Source organism: Acromyrmex echinatior, chromosome 3 (assembly GCF_024713525.1).
Source record: "Acromyrmex echinatior isolate Ae372 chromosome 3, ASM2471352v2, whole genome shotgun sequence".
In the NCBI taxonomy this organism is placed as follows: Eukaryota; Metazoa; Arthropoda; class Insecta; order Hymenoptera; family Formicidae; genus Acromyrmex; species Acromyrmex echinatior.
The window spans coordinates 3,448,467-3,463,625 of record NC_141854.1 but is presented as its reverse complement, the minus strand read 5'-3'; the positions used below and the strand labels follow the sequence as shown (position 1 = coordinate 3,463,625).

Below are 15,159 nucleotides of genomic sequence, written 5' to 3'. Positions count from 1 at the left end.
CGCATCTTTGTTGCATTCGGCGCATTCTTCTTTCTCCGCGAAACCGCCAAAGATACATCGCGACCGCTGGAAACGCTATCTCTGAGATCACCGACCAGATCTACAAGATTCTTTTAACTTGTCGCAGGACTCGCAGTATGTACGACGCGGGAGGATGCATGCCCTGAATAACGTGTTCATCGCTGACTGTAATCCGTTTCGACGTAGAGACGCAATCGCGTTTACGCTCAAGACTACACAAAGTCGCATGATGATCACTTTTAATCTTAATCCCGATCCATTCCATCGCCAAGATTACGAAACATGCGCTCGCATATACGACAATGCGGAATCGTTCTTCGCACAGAGATAAGCTGAAGTTAAACAACTTTAAGACACGAAAGAAGATTTTGATAGTTCGCTATACAAATGAAAATTATATAATTAAAAAGATAATTGAAAATATTATTCAATATAACTTAAACTTCTAATCTCAAATCAGATTTAAAATTTGCATTTAATTATATTATACGCTGTTAAAAATTTCATAAAATTTAATATACCTTTAAGTTACATAATTGAACTTAATTTCATGACATTGCATTAAATTTGATGTATTTATTATATAACTGAAAAATATATTTATGTACGTGTACATGAAATTTAATGTATACGTTCATTACATTTAAATAATTACTGTAACTTAATATTCAATTAAATAATTTATTACTTTTAATTTCGTTCATAACCACGAGCTTCATTTACATGTAAAGGTTTACATTTCTAACAGTGTACTTAAATTCAAGCAATAATTTAAGTAATGAGATAAATATACTTAATTACATACACTTAACTCAAACAACAAATTAAATAAAAATTGCAGTGTATGACTTGGTTCACAAATATTTTTCTATTATACATATAGATAGAGTAAAATTACTATACTCTATCAACAAAAAAAATCTATATCAAATGATAGTATTTCAAACGATAGTCCGCGAAGTGTCAACGAGACACGTTTTAAGTTAACAAATAGTAAGCGATATCATATTCCTTATTTATATCTAAGACTAGATTTAACTTGGTACTATTTCGTACGAGCGAAGTTTTTAAATCCACAAATTTATTCTGCGCATAACGAAATTATATTGTCTTTCTAATGAAAAATCATAAGCTAAGATGAAAAATATAAATCCACGAACATCTTCATTTTCTCTGTAAAATACGAACAACAATATTAAATTAATAAATAAATTACAAATCAAAATATATGTTAAATATTCAAATAATTTATTAACAAAACTTCTTCAAAATTTAACAGAATTCTTTCTCCAAAATTTGTTTTAATAATATAACTGATATTCAATGTACATTAAAAATATGTATTGTAACATCACAATGTTTTATTAATTAGCTGAGAACTATTTATGGTAAACAGGATATAAACTTAAAACTTATTTCGAGATACATGATCCCATGTTCTAAACCGATGCAATACTTTGCGCGTATGAACGTTACGCGAATTAATCCGACACGTTACGTCCGTTCGCTACGAGTTTCGATTAAAATGAGTACCGAGGATGACGCCCGTCACGCTAAACGATATCTCGAGATATGGCCTTCTTGAAAGATACGCACGATTTTTCGCGAGGTTACACATGCTATGCGTGAGGCAACATTGTAAATTTTTCCATTTCAATTTGCGCAACTATATCCGTTCTTTTCATAAAATTGCTTAATCCGAATCTTTTTTCCTTGTAGACACAAATAATTGCTTATTAAAAATAGAATTTACATTATCTCAGTTTACGTATAGTTTATAAATCTAAAAATTTCGTATATAACACAAATTAGCATCCCATAATTTAAAAGACTTCAATCAAAAAATTGTATTTTTTTTTTAACGAAAATAACGCGATTCCGGATCATCATCATCCATTTTATCTATTTTCTTTTTAATATTTGACGAAAATTGTTTAGAAAATTTGAAATTAATCACTATTAATTCCCTTGTTCTCACAGTAATATTTTCATTTCTTTAAAATAACGAATGTTATCTCCATTCAGAGGTAACTTCTTCCTGTTTATTATTTAAAACTGACACTATTTTTTCAGAATTTTTTTAGAATTTTTTAATACCGTATTTTCTCATGTTGATAAAAATGAGAAAATGCAGTTGATAAAAAGTTGATAAAAAATTCTTAGAACTTTATGAGAAGAAAATAAATGATTTTTATCTCTTGCAGCTTTTCTATAAAGTTGATAGTATTTGAGTAAAAAATTATTCAAGATCAATATTTGCCAATTTTTAATAATTAATATCTTGTTAACTATTGTGAAAATTGCAAAATGGTAGAGGATTTTTCAACTCAGTTTAGTCCTCTCTATCTGCCCATGAAATATTTAGCGATTATTTCCAGACAACCTGTGTCTGGATAACGCTAGAAAATCATAGTATAATGTTTAGATTGCGACGAGGCGGAGTCTTTGTCTCCGCGAGATGAGAATAGTAATATACGGTACACATCAATCTTCTACAATATTTTGTGCCCTTTTCATCATGTAGACAGGTCTTCATAGTGCGGTTTAACGACCCGACCGAGAGCGACGTGTTACGTGGCGAAATTCGAAAATGTCCGTCGTCACCATGCCGGTCACGTAGTTATCGGCTACTATCAGAGAAACGGGTTCTTCGCTTGAGAATCGCTCGAGATCCTTATTTTTTTCCACGTTGTCATCCGAGTTCTAAGGAAACGACTCCTGCTTCACAACCGGCTACATGATCCGGGCATAACTTCTCGTCTAGATTTCCATTCTGGACGAGATAGAATAGCGACATATAAAATGTGATTTAGGAAATTCAAAAATGTAATTTGTACTAGTAGCACGTAACAAAGTAAACAAAATTGAATAAGAATAATATTATAAGGGCTTCTACCAGGTCATTATAATAAACGAGCTTTAAAAGATGTAAATATTAATCCTTTATTATTCTTTTTCTATCATTTCACGGAACGTTTCAACCGTACTTAGTCCTCTTCAGCCGTGTTTAGAAATAAAATAAAACCCTTAACAATAATTATATGAACATATTAAAAATTTATAAATTAATTTCGGTGACGTATACAATATTCATCGGATCAACTCATCCACAATCACAATATGCGTTACTAACTCAATCATGTTATACTGAGTCAAATTCTAAAACGTATGTAAAATGTAGATCCAAACCAATTATATTATTATATTTGAATTACATGATTATTTATTAAACTAGCCCACGTTGTCTAGCTAAGCTCAGACAGTCCTTTATGATATATTTTTGAATATTATAAATTTTATTTCTTTATTACTCTTGAAAGTAACAAAACATTTTGAATGTCTTAACTAAATAATCTTAATAGTAAAAAAACAGAATATCGCAAAATGCAACGATAGTGTGGACTAAACTTTTAAGTTCAACTTACATTTTTCTAGCTAATTTTTTAAAAACAGACTAATTCTTAAAAATCAAGTTAAGTGACGGAAATAATTTGTTACAAAGATAGAAATCATACGACAAATGCATGCGAAAATGAAAATAATTAAGTAGAATATTTTTGAACGCATCATAATTGTGTTTGCAGCGTAAGAATAAGGCATCGACACGAAATACTCCTGACATCTTTCGCGAAAAGGCCAGGTGCGAGCTTCAGCTAGGAGCTCCGAGGAATTTGACCCCTCGGGGTCAATTCGTAACCCGTTGCAGGTCCCAAAATTGCTGCGGAGGCCGCGCTTGATCAAGATCCGCCGTTAATCCATCCCGGGGTTAAGGAACACCACTGGTCTTCGTTTTGCCTCGCCTCCGCTCAATTAAATTCTACTTCAGGGAGATTATTTCATAAATCACATCCTGTCCCGAACACACGCAGACGTCCCCCTCCCCTCCCATCCATTTTCTCACCCACTTGTTCCTTCACCACATAACAATTTGCCACTATTATTTGAAGGACGAGACAAAGGCAAGATCATTAGGACACATTAATCTGTACAGGATACTAGTGAGAATACTCATCAGTAGATATACATAAAGAAGTTTACGACTTTAACTAGTTTTTATTTTATAAAAGGAAAAACTTTATTTTCATTTCCTTCCTCGCATATTAATCTACAATGAGAATAAAATGTCCCCAGGAGAAAAAATAAAATTCCATCCAAAGTAGACCTGAGAAAACATATATCGAGGCAGGAAATAGCTTTTCTATATATGTAATATCTTTATTTGTTCGCGTCGCGTCACAGAATTCCAGTGCAGAAATTTAGCTCGTCACGCCTGAAGGATAATAAGAGAAGAAATGCACCGGTTATGCAATTCGCGAAAGAAGTAAAGAGCCAGTCGTCCGTGCGAAACAGAAAAAAACCCGCACACTCGCATTCTTGCATACCCATAGATCGATCGCTGCCATGGCACGGTCGAAGGAAAATTCTCCGCGTTTCACGGGTGTTTCGGTCCAATATGGCGGCGGTGATGGCGGCAGTGCCCAGATAATGCCTGACGAGATGTCGCGGTATTTAATTATTTTCACGTTGAAATTTCGCGCTTATGAAACAATCTGCCACCTCTCGCTCTTCACCCTCACGTCACGGCATGGCGGCGGCATTACGGTATCCGGGTAACCGATCCTACGTAACAATTTAATACCATAGTATTTCCAACTGACACCACCTGGCGGTCAGGTATGCACATCAAAGTCTTTATTAGGCCCGATTAAACGTTACTGTGCGGCCCTGCTTGCTCACCATCGTGCAATATCGGCAGAATGTCCGCTTCTCGTTCTCACCTTCAAATGCGTACATTTTAAAGCTTCTATTGTATTGACATTCATTCTTATATCGACATATTCTTCCCTTTTTCTTTTCCATATTTTACAAATATTTAATATATTACTGTATTATTTCGAAGAAAAAATAATATATTTTTTATACTTACTCAACTTCAATGTTCCAAGATTAGACTTGATATTTTTTAATATATCTTTCCAATAATTTTCTCTTTCCTTTACATTTAATTTGATTCAAACTCCTGATATATATTTACTTTATTAAATACAGAAAATAACGAAAGAAAGTGCTATTACAAGTGCAACAACTAGAGAAAACAATTCATTAAAATGTATTTTATGATAACCACATTGAAATATAAATAGAGGTGCGTTTTCTTTTTCAATAATTATAGCAAACGAAACGCTTACCAAAATATACGGAGAAGAAGGAAAACATAGAATTAATAAATCCCAGGAAGAATGTAACATCAGTAACATCATGATCAACTCCTCTGCAATATTTTTTAGACAATCGAACTTTGATTATCCTATATCTCACGTTGTTCCTCCTTTAATTTTGTAATTTTAGCAGATAACTATATCTTGTGATCAAAAACATGATGAAACATGAGGGCCATGATGGCCTTTCTTTATGTTAATTCGTCCCTCATAATTATCTTCATGAGAAACTCTATGTGTCGCAAGCGTATACATGCATCGCATGAATAACATGTAACTGCAATATTTCTAATTACGCTGTTATGTCAAAACTTCGAATTTATTATTTGTCTTTAAAATACTCTTCATACATTTATATTAAAAAAAAATTATATACATATATATAATTTTACATATATAATGAAACAGAACCTCAGTAGCTTTAAAAATATTTAAAAAAAAATCATTGTTTTATTTAAATTCCGAGAGATTCTATTTAATCGTTCATTGTTATAACTCAAACAATTAATAACAGACTTGATAAAATATTTTCAGAATTGGATACGAGCGTATTTTAATTTTACAAAATGAGTTTAACGTAGTTACCATTGATCATTTTGCAATAATTACTTTTCACTCGCGCAGCTCTGAAAATCAGCAACAGAATGAAGATGAATATATCGAGTAGTCCCAGCTAAGAAACGAATGTTGTCGATATGCCGACAAAGCCTTTTCTCGCCACTCACTGTAAGCAACTTTAAAGTAGACGGGGAGTCTTTGTACACGCACGTTCTCGCATACACGCAATGCATCGACGCTGCACCGATATAATTCAATATAATGTAGGGACCAGCGACATTATCTGGTCCGGTGCAGTCAGCTTCGGACTCGGACTTCGATTAATCTCGACTCGATCTCAACGAAGAGCGGATTTATAGTCTCCTCGCACGGCCTTAAGTCCCCCACTTAAATCTGCTTTTTTGACGAACTTGTTTCTTTTTCATGGTAAATTTTCTTTTCACTCTCTTTTTCTCTCGTCAAATCTTCTCCTCACCCCGAGATTCTACTTATTATATCTTTCTATCCTTTATACCGAGGAAAATCGATAGGAACTCGTGCAAATCTTGGGCAAAATTTTTAATCTCATGATCTTCCATCTTTTGATTTTTATGTTTTCATTCTCAATAAAATAATTTCCGAGAAATTAATTTATTAATATCACTTCATTATACTTATATCTGTCGCATTACCAGATTTCTCTATGGTTATGTGGAAATATATGCGAGTTAAATATTCTGATCATTCCTTCTACAATGGCTCTCAAAAAATTATTCGGAGACAATTGTGAATTAAGAAAAACGTTCAACTTTCTCCGATACTCACTTCCTCGATCGACATCGTTCCTCATCAGTCGTACATCTCGCGATCAGAGGATGATTGCATGTCAGACTTCGCGAGCGGAACGGAGGTAATTTTCAACGTGACGAAACGCCGAATTAGGAGTAAATCAGTAATGGACCATGAAATCGAATCTATGAATTCTCGTTGCCTCGCATCGTTACGCATTTCGAGTACCGGCGACCGTGCTCAATTGGTAATTACGACAAGGAGACAACCAATGACACCGCCGCACCGGCATGTCCTCCTCCACCTGCGCCAAAATGCATGTCTTTGGACGCACTCGGATATTTTCAAAAGACCGATCGGTGACGACCGTTGTTATTCATTTGCGATCGATTTTTGTATGGATCCACAACCCTCTCTGGGAGGAGGGTTTCACATATGCAGATCCCGATTGCTCGTAGAATCGATTATCCGCAGGCCGATCGTGATCGTGCACGTGATGTTTCACGCGATGCACACTTTAACCCCGGATAAATGAGAGATTCCTGGCTGCCGAGTTGTGGTCTCACCTCAATATACTGGCGATTTCAGATAGTTCATGCCGACCATTTCTTTCTAGCGTACTTACATTTACGACCTTTCTATTATTAAAATGCATTAACGGCGACTTTTAGAGGAAAGCCCCCTACTATGAGATAACGATGTTTCTACTAAACTAATAAACGCTATCTATTGGTTCCATCATGAATTTATTGCTCTTGAATTGAAAACTAGTAGAAAATTCATTATTAGATCATGCCTATAGTCATTGTAGATTTTAGAATTTGGATGTCTTCAAGTTTCATTGAGATGAGCATTTAAACCTTGTTTATTATTTAATAAATAAATATTTGGCAATAAATTCTTCATGTAGTGATAGAGTAAAATCGTATTAATAGAAAAATACGGGATATGTTAAATTGTTTAATTACAAAAGTTAGATTTGATGAATATGAGATACCCAGGGTATTCATAATATAAAATAACCCATGCTATGTTATAGTGAAAATCGTTGCTAAAGTATAAATGTTATTGTACAATAATAAAATAAGACAACCGGAATGAACGTCGAGTGCCTATATCTGCGATGCTTGATTCCAACTACCTGAAAACGAGTTCTGGTATAATCTATCGCATGTTTATTTTTCGCGCACGCTGGCTGTGTTTGTTCGTATTTTAGCAACATTAAATAAAGTTTCCTAATTGCAATACTGATATACTTTGCGTTTTACTATCGATTTCTCGGGGTATCTCATATTAGGAGCACAATTTTTTGACTTTACGATTTGCTCACTTTTTACATTTCTTTAATTTAAAAAGAAAATGAAATTTGAATTAAATTTTATGTAACGTTATCTTATTAAATTCTTTTCAAAAATAATCTATTATTTTTTTAAATTCTACCTATAGACTTCTAGCATTTACCCAAAATGAACTCGGTATCTCATAATAGGGGCCTTTCTTCTATATATTAAACGAGTTAGTATCGGTAACAAGACCTTTTATTTTTGAATAAATTTCAGGTATACGCTTCATTTTAACGGAATTTTAATTTAAGCCTTACTTATATTTCATATAAAAAATAATTAAGTATTCGCCGAGTAAATATGACGTTAATATTTAACAAGCTGAATAAATTATCTCAAGAGACATTGTGTGAAAAAGAACAAGAAGGAGAAGAATATATAAAAAATAATTAGAAAGTCTGGTTTCTCGAGTACCTCGAGAGTAGCATTCCATCGATAATTATGCAGTATCTTCTGTGTCCGCTTTAAAACGCTTGACTTAAAATCGTCCCTGAATTTCGATCAAAACGCTTGTCTCGATACACACGTCATGTGATCATTTCGGAGGCGCGATAAAAATACGTACAATGTGTACGTTGCAGAGCAACCGTTAAGCATGTCGTCCGACTTACCTGTAAGATCCGTGAATATTGTTGCAGGTACCATGTCTGCACGGGTCCCTCTCACACTCGTCGATGTCGTCCGCGCAATTTGGACCCGTGAAACCATGTGCACACGTACACTCGTAGCTGTCCTCGAGCGAGCGACACCCGGCCCCGTTTCGACAAGGCGACGAGGCGCAGTAATCCTGTCGCTCGCAATGGTCACCTGAAAAAAAAAAGGGACGATGTTGTCCAACGTCTTGCACCGATGCACATTCTCGTTAAGTATAACCGAAAAGTCGCACGGTTTGCAATGTCATATTGAGAGAACTCAAACGCGATTCAATTTAAAACTACGAGTCTGCTCGATATACGTTCACTTATTTTTTTAAGTGATTTCATCTTATTTTATATCTTCGCAAACGGATTTTACTTTAACAAAATTCTAACTCTTTTTAGATACGAAAATATTAAATTAAAACAATAAAATTAAAAGGAGAAATGTCAAATTTTAATATTAATCGGGTTGTCGAAATTAAAAACTATAATAGAGTATATCGGGGAATGAGAGCATCAACACAGCGCGGGAATTGGTGCGCAATAAAATATAATTATCAAGTAATATTTATATAATATAAAAGACGTACAATGATTATTGGTATCACCTTATTTGGACGTTTCAGTTTTTTTCCAAACCAACTTCAGCAAATTCGTAGATACTTTTCGTAGATGTCTTGACAAAATATTGCGACAATGTTGAAATTAAATTCTATGTGAGATACTGAGGATGAGCATATCCCTACTGTCTGGTTGGGAGTTGCCGAAATTTGTCTCTTCCTTGTTTAGTCAAGTGATTAACCTCTATCTCCATAAATCAATTATTCCAAAAGTAGCGAGTTAAATTATAAAAAAGAATAATAACAAGAATTAAAAACTTTGTTTTACATTAAATATATGATATAAAATTGTAACATGCGTTATCCAGATAGAAGTCAGAATAAGTAAAAATAAAAAATTTTCTAATAGTTTTCCTGTTAAATACATGAGTTTAAGAAAATTATTAAAAAAATTATTATAAAAGTATTTTAGATTTTTCATTTTAACATTTTCGATTAATTTCTATACACATTTATTATGTTGAAAACTTCAAAAAATTGAACGTTGAAATGTATAGAATAAGTATTGATCGTGATAACAGAAAACGAGAAAATTATATTATAGTTTCACACAATCAGTATATTAGTTAAATAGAAAATACTTAAGATAAATGTATTGAAATTAATCTAAAGAATTTTATCATTTAATCAGTTTCATATGAGCATTGTTAAATATTACGAGTTAAAAAATCACAGTTATTTCATTAAAATTTATTAAAATGACAAGAGTTTTATATACGTACAAAAAAATTACATTTATTATTTTAATATTCAAAAGATGATTGAGACTTGAAAAACTGCATATTTTCGAGAGCTTGAACATCTATTCGCTAGATTATCAAATTCTTGGAACCTCTACGGTTAGTGCAAAAACGTTAAAATAAAATTTTGTAGACGAAGATCCCAGCGAAGATAAGAATAAATTAACTCGGTATTTCTTGCTGACTAGCATTCGGTCCGCAAGTAGAGATATCTCTTAAGATGGCGGTTAATCCCGGATAGCGGAGCATGTATCTAAGGTAAGCTCTCTCTTTTCCTTTTCTTCTCAGGCTTATTGATTAGTGGAACTAATTACCAGAGTCGCTACTTGTTCTCTTGTGGTCAAGATGTCTTGCTTCTGCGATCTGCGCCGTGTAACGGCTACAACTTTAGCGGTGCTCATTGTTTATAACTCAAATATATTTTAGAAATTTTTCTCTTCTCCGTTCATTCATTAAAGGTCATATATTTCGTATATCGAAATCACGAGTTTAACGAGATTTATATATGTATTTATATGTAATTTATATTCTACAAATTTAAATAAAAATATTTTAAATAAAATTTACATAACTCAATACTTAATTTAAGAAAATTAATTAATATGTGCAACGTCAACCAAAAATAAATAGTAATACATACAACGAGCTACTATTATCTTAAAATCGTAAACTGTCTCTCCAAAAATTATTCAGAATTCATTGAAAATACGAAACTGAGCACCAAAAGGTAGCGGCATGATTTCTTCAATTATCTTATAAACTCATATCCTATAAACGCAATTCTTAAATTTATACCTTTTCTTTCTTCTGTTATCTCTTTTTCAATTTTTCATTGTTTTTCTTTTGAAAGTTCACATATTTCTAAATTTATTTATTCGTCAAGCATACTAGCACGTGCTTTAGTATTTTATCTTGAAAAACAATTTGTGAGAAAGATATAAACATACCTCAGCATCGACTTCTATGATGTACATAAATTTCATATTGAAATTAAAATAACTCGATATAACGGTTATATCAAATAATCAAGATAACTTATATTTAAAAAATTGATGTAAATTAAGTCTGTTATCTAATATTGGACGCACATAACTACATAAGCGCACACACTTATAGTACACGTAGAATATCTTTTAATAGTTCAATGCAAATTTACAGTTATAGCTTAGTCTCGACGTTTCTTTATGACGCGTAGCACAATGCGAACTGGTTAATTGCAACACGTTATCGTCACGTCTATCTATTAACCTTGCTATTCAACCCACACGAATCGATAAGCATATTTAAGTATTCGATGACTAACGCACGATTTATTCATTGTCGGACTTACGCAATTATTCCCCTTTAAGAATCCGCATAGCTTTCCATTAACACCTTTGACAACCGTAACGAGTTAGTTTTGATGATTTTTGATCGGTGCTTAATCATTCACATTAATTCTACGTTAATTTTGCAGCAAATCTTAATATAAAAATATAAAAATATGAACTTTACTGACCTGTGAATCCGATGCTGCACGTGCACACATATTCGTGCAACGATTTAAGATTGCACGTAGCACCGTTGAGGCAGGGCGAAGAGTCACAGGCGTTCTCGATAGGAATTTCGCAGAGGCTGGCAGTAAAACCGACTGGACATGAACATGTGAAGGAAGGTGTGCCACCCCCAATGCCCTCGCGTACCCTGCACGAGCCGCCATTTTGACAGCGCGATCCCGTATAACATGGGTTCAAATGTTGACAGTACTCGCCCACGTATTTTGATGTGCAGCTGAAACGGGATTAAAAGATTACGATTAAAGGATTGATATTTTCTCTCTTTATCATAAATATACGTAGGTACAATAATTTCGAACGGTACATCGATTACACGAGAAAATCTAATTTTATTTCTCTGAAGAAAAAAATTTTGCTTACACTTTTTTCCTATTATAAAATTTTCTTGGTTTGAAAATTTTTTTCCAGACATCGTAAACTTAATTTAAATAAAATTTCTATCAACTAACAGAGTTACAGTAATTTCTTTTTTTCATTACATAAAAAATTATATAAAAAACATATTATTATCACAGAAAGAGGAAAGAATTTTTTGTTAAGGAATTTTAAGAATATTGTAAGATTATGTATTAATTTTTAATTTAGAACGACATTTATATTATTGTATTATGGCATTGAAAATGACTCAATTGGAGTTGAAACGTTTGTTTTATTTTATTGTATTTTTATTGTTTTTGTATTGAGTTTTCTTATCTGAATTATAATTTTTTATATACGTCATTGGCTCTTTGCCCTTCTTTTATACTACCTTTTACATATTATTATATTATTATTATTATATCATATAGTTTATAAAATATCATCTACATAAATTGTATAATTTATAAAATTATACGCTTGTGAACTAAGATATTATTCACCTAAAATCGCTAGTTTTTTCAATTATTGTAAATTATTTTGTAGATTTGTATTCTTACTATTTCACAAAGAATATGGCAATTTTAGGGTAAATGGGTTACATTTATCGAATGATAAAACTACCTTATGTGGACATGGCACGTGTTAAACTCAAAAGTGCGTAAACTCGTTTTATAAACGCGCTGTAATTTGTCTTGTGCGTAAGAAGATAACAAAGGTCCTTTCAAAGTAATGAGGATATGCGTGCTACCAATGCGTGAGCTCACCATAAAGGACGTACAGTTGAGAAAAATGTTTATAGTCGGTCAGCGTAAGGAGACGCAAGTTACCTTAAGAGGACCAGTTCCTCTAGGTTCTTTCGCATATCGATGGGACTGTAATGTAAAAGCAATCGATCGCAGCTTACAATATACGTGCTCTTTCCAGTGGTCATTAGAGTCCGTTAGATCATTTTTTGTCGCGAAACGCAGCAATAATTTCCTTATCGAGAAAGCACGATTGTTGATGCCATCATTGAAATAGTATTTGTGCATCTAATCTGTTACTTCGTTAATTCTATGAAGCTTTTAAGTCGACAAACGTTAATAGCGATTGAATATAAAATCGTACAGTATAGTTAAACTTATAATAAGATCCAAAAGTATAAATTACTTGTTCAATACAGAAAATGGGAATAATATGAAATATTTTGAAATGACACATGTTCCGAGAAACATATTGTGGATAAGTTATTCGACAGAAAGAGGTCACGAAAGGTCTTTCTTCGTTTTGAACATGTGTTCTCCTTTTCATGCCATTTCACGCAAACCATGAATTCAACAGGAATTATAAGAGATGAAAGTTTAGATACTTGTTTGGAGAATCTACTGATACATGTAACAGGCCAATCATAAAGCTTGGACCAGAACTTTTCGCCTTCGTGGAAGTCTGAACCGCAATACGCGAGACCCTTTTCGCCTTAGTTCCCCTTGAAATTATCTTACTTATGTCGAAATACTGCTGCTCTTCTTTATCTTTTGTTGCTTTTTTTATTTATAAAATTCATTTACAGAATTCAGAAAAAATATATATCTATCGAAAAGAATCACATTTTTAATGAACTTTTAATTTAAAGTATTTTAAAATAATTTCATAAAATGAATTCTGTAAAAATCAGAATGTTAAAATTTAAAAATAAAAAATTTTAATGTATACTCATTAATCCTCAACTATATCTTAGCGTCCTGTTTGAAGTATAGATTGCAAGAAACTTCATTGTACAACTGAAAAAATGAAGAAAGATCCAAAATCTTTTTTATAATTTCGAACCCCATAGCATCAATTGTATAAACTGTAAAAATTTCGCTTCGGGTTCAAATAACTCGCTTCTCTGTAGTTGAGGTTTTTAAAAATGTATAATCAAATATTCTCTAAGATATTGATTTCAGATATTAATTTCTCTAAAGAGCCAATCTGGACCAAGACTTTTCTAGACTTTATCTAAAAATTCCCTAGACTCAAGTTTCAGCGAAAGATGTTCGTTTATATATGTATACTCATTCTATTGATGCAATCGAGATTATGGTAGCCTTAAGCTGGCGTCAATATATAGAAACGTATCGAGCGCATTGTCCTGCAGCCGCAGCTGCATCGCACCGGGCCTCTTCTCCACTTCTTTCTCCGCTTTCCATCGCGCATGGTTGCTAGAGAGCCACAGTCGGTATCTCTATAAACGGAAACGACGATTCCACGGCCATTACTTGCTCAACAGCGAGCTTCTTGGCCGCCGGTCAGGGCCGACCATCATTGTGTGTCGTGCCATCATTTGGATTTATTGACTTTTACCAATGAATATCCACCCTCTAATCATGAAGACATATAACGAAGCCGCTAATATGAGCAAGCTAAAGTCAGATACAATAAATTTGATGTCTTCGCTCGTGCAATAACAATCTCTTTTATATGCAAGAAATAGAGATGTAAAAATATCGTTAAATTCAATCTTACAATTACTTACGGTAAAATTGCGGTAAAATGGTCATTTATTGGTAATTTTTTGATAAAATTTGTTTCTTATAATTTTATGATGATATATATTTTTTTCTTCTATTTCTATCATTTAATTAATTAATTATTTAATTTATTTAAAATTTAAAATTTAATAATTATAAAATTAAAATCATATGATAGATAAAATTATTTTTAATATCTTGTGATTTTTCAAATTACGTGATCTTTTTCAGTAGGATATAATTTAATCGGAACAAAGCTCACTAAATGTTGTCAATTAATATAAATATAATTAATATATTTTTGTTTGATATGTGATTATATTATTTTTCTTTTTACTCTAAAAACATGACAGTCGCTAAAAAGTAAGCAAATAAAAGTATTATAATAAATTTATAAGGTATAAAAAATATAATATAAGATTATGTACCTGTCACACTTTTTGTTTTAAAAATTAAAAAATTTATTTTAAAAAGTTTTTCTACTTACTACGTAGGTTATAAGTTTAGAAGATAAGAAAAATATAATTAACTTCTTAAATTTTAAGGTTTACTGTACCTGTCACATTTTTTGTTTTAAAAATTTTAATAAAAAGTTAAAGTTTCTCTAGTTACTACGTACCTATATGGTTTCTTAATTATTCTATCAATATGTAATTACGTAGTATCGAAATGAAAATTTAAATTAAACATAATATTATGGAATGTTTTTCAACTTTTTAACTTAATGACTAAATACTTTTAAATCAAATTACTTTCTCTTTATAATTTTTTTAAATTACCATTTTACCAGCCTCCATAAATTGCTGACTAATTTACCGTAAATTGCCGAATAAATTATCGTAAAATT

General features: G+C 32.2%; 1 protein-coding gene across 1 annotated transcript in view; it reads right to left on the bottom strand.

Moving 5' to 3' along the window:
• N (neurogenic locus Notch protein) overlaps window positions 1–15,159 on the bottom strand; it is a 294,834-nt gene that overhangs the window by 162,003 nt on the left and 117,672 nt on the right. The window contains exons 3-4 of the mRNA XM_087404178.1: window positions 11,406–11,677; window positions 8,521–8,716 (exon numbers count right to left, since the gene is read on the bottom strand). Of these exons, the coding sequence (XP_087260304.1) occupies window positions 8,521–8,716; window positions 11,406–11,677 (468 nt within the window). The remainder of the gene's footprint in view (window positions 1–8,520; window positions 8,717–11,405; window positions 11,678–15,159) is intronic.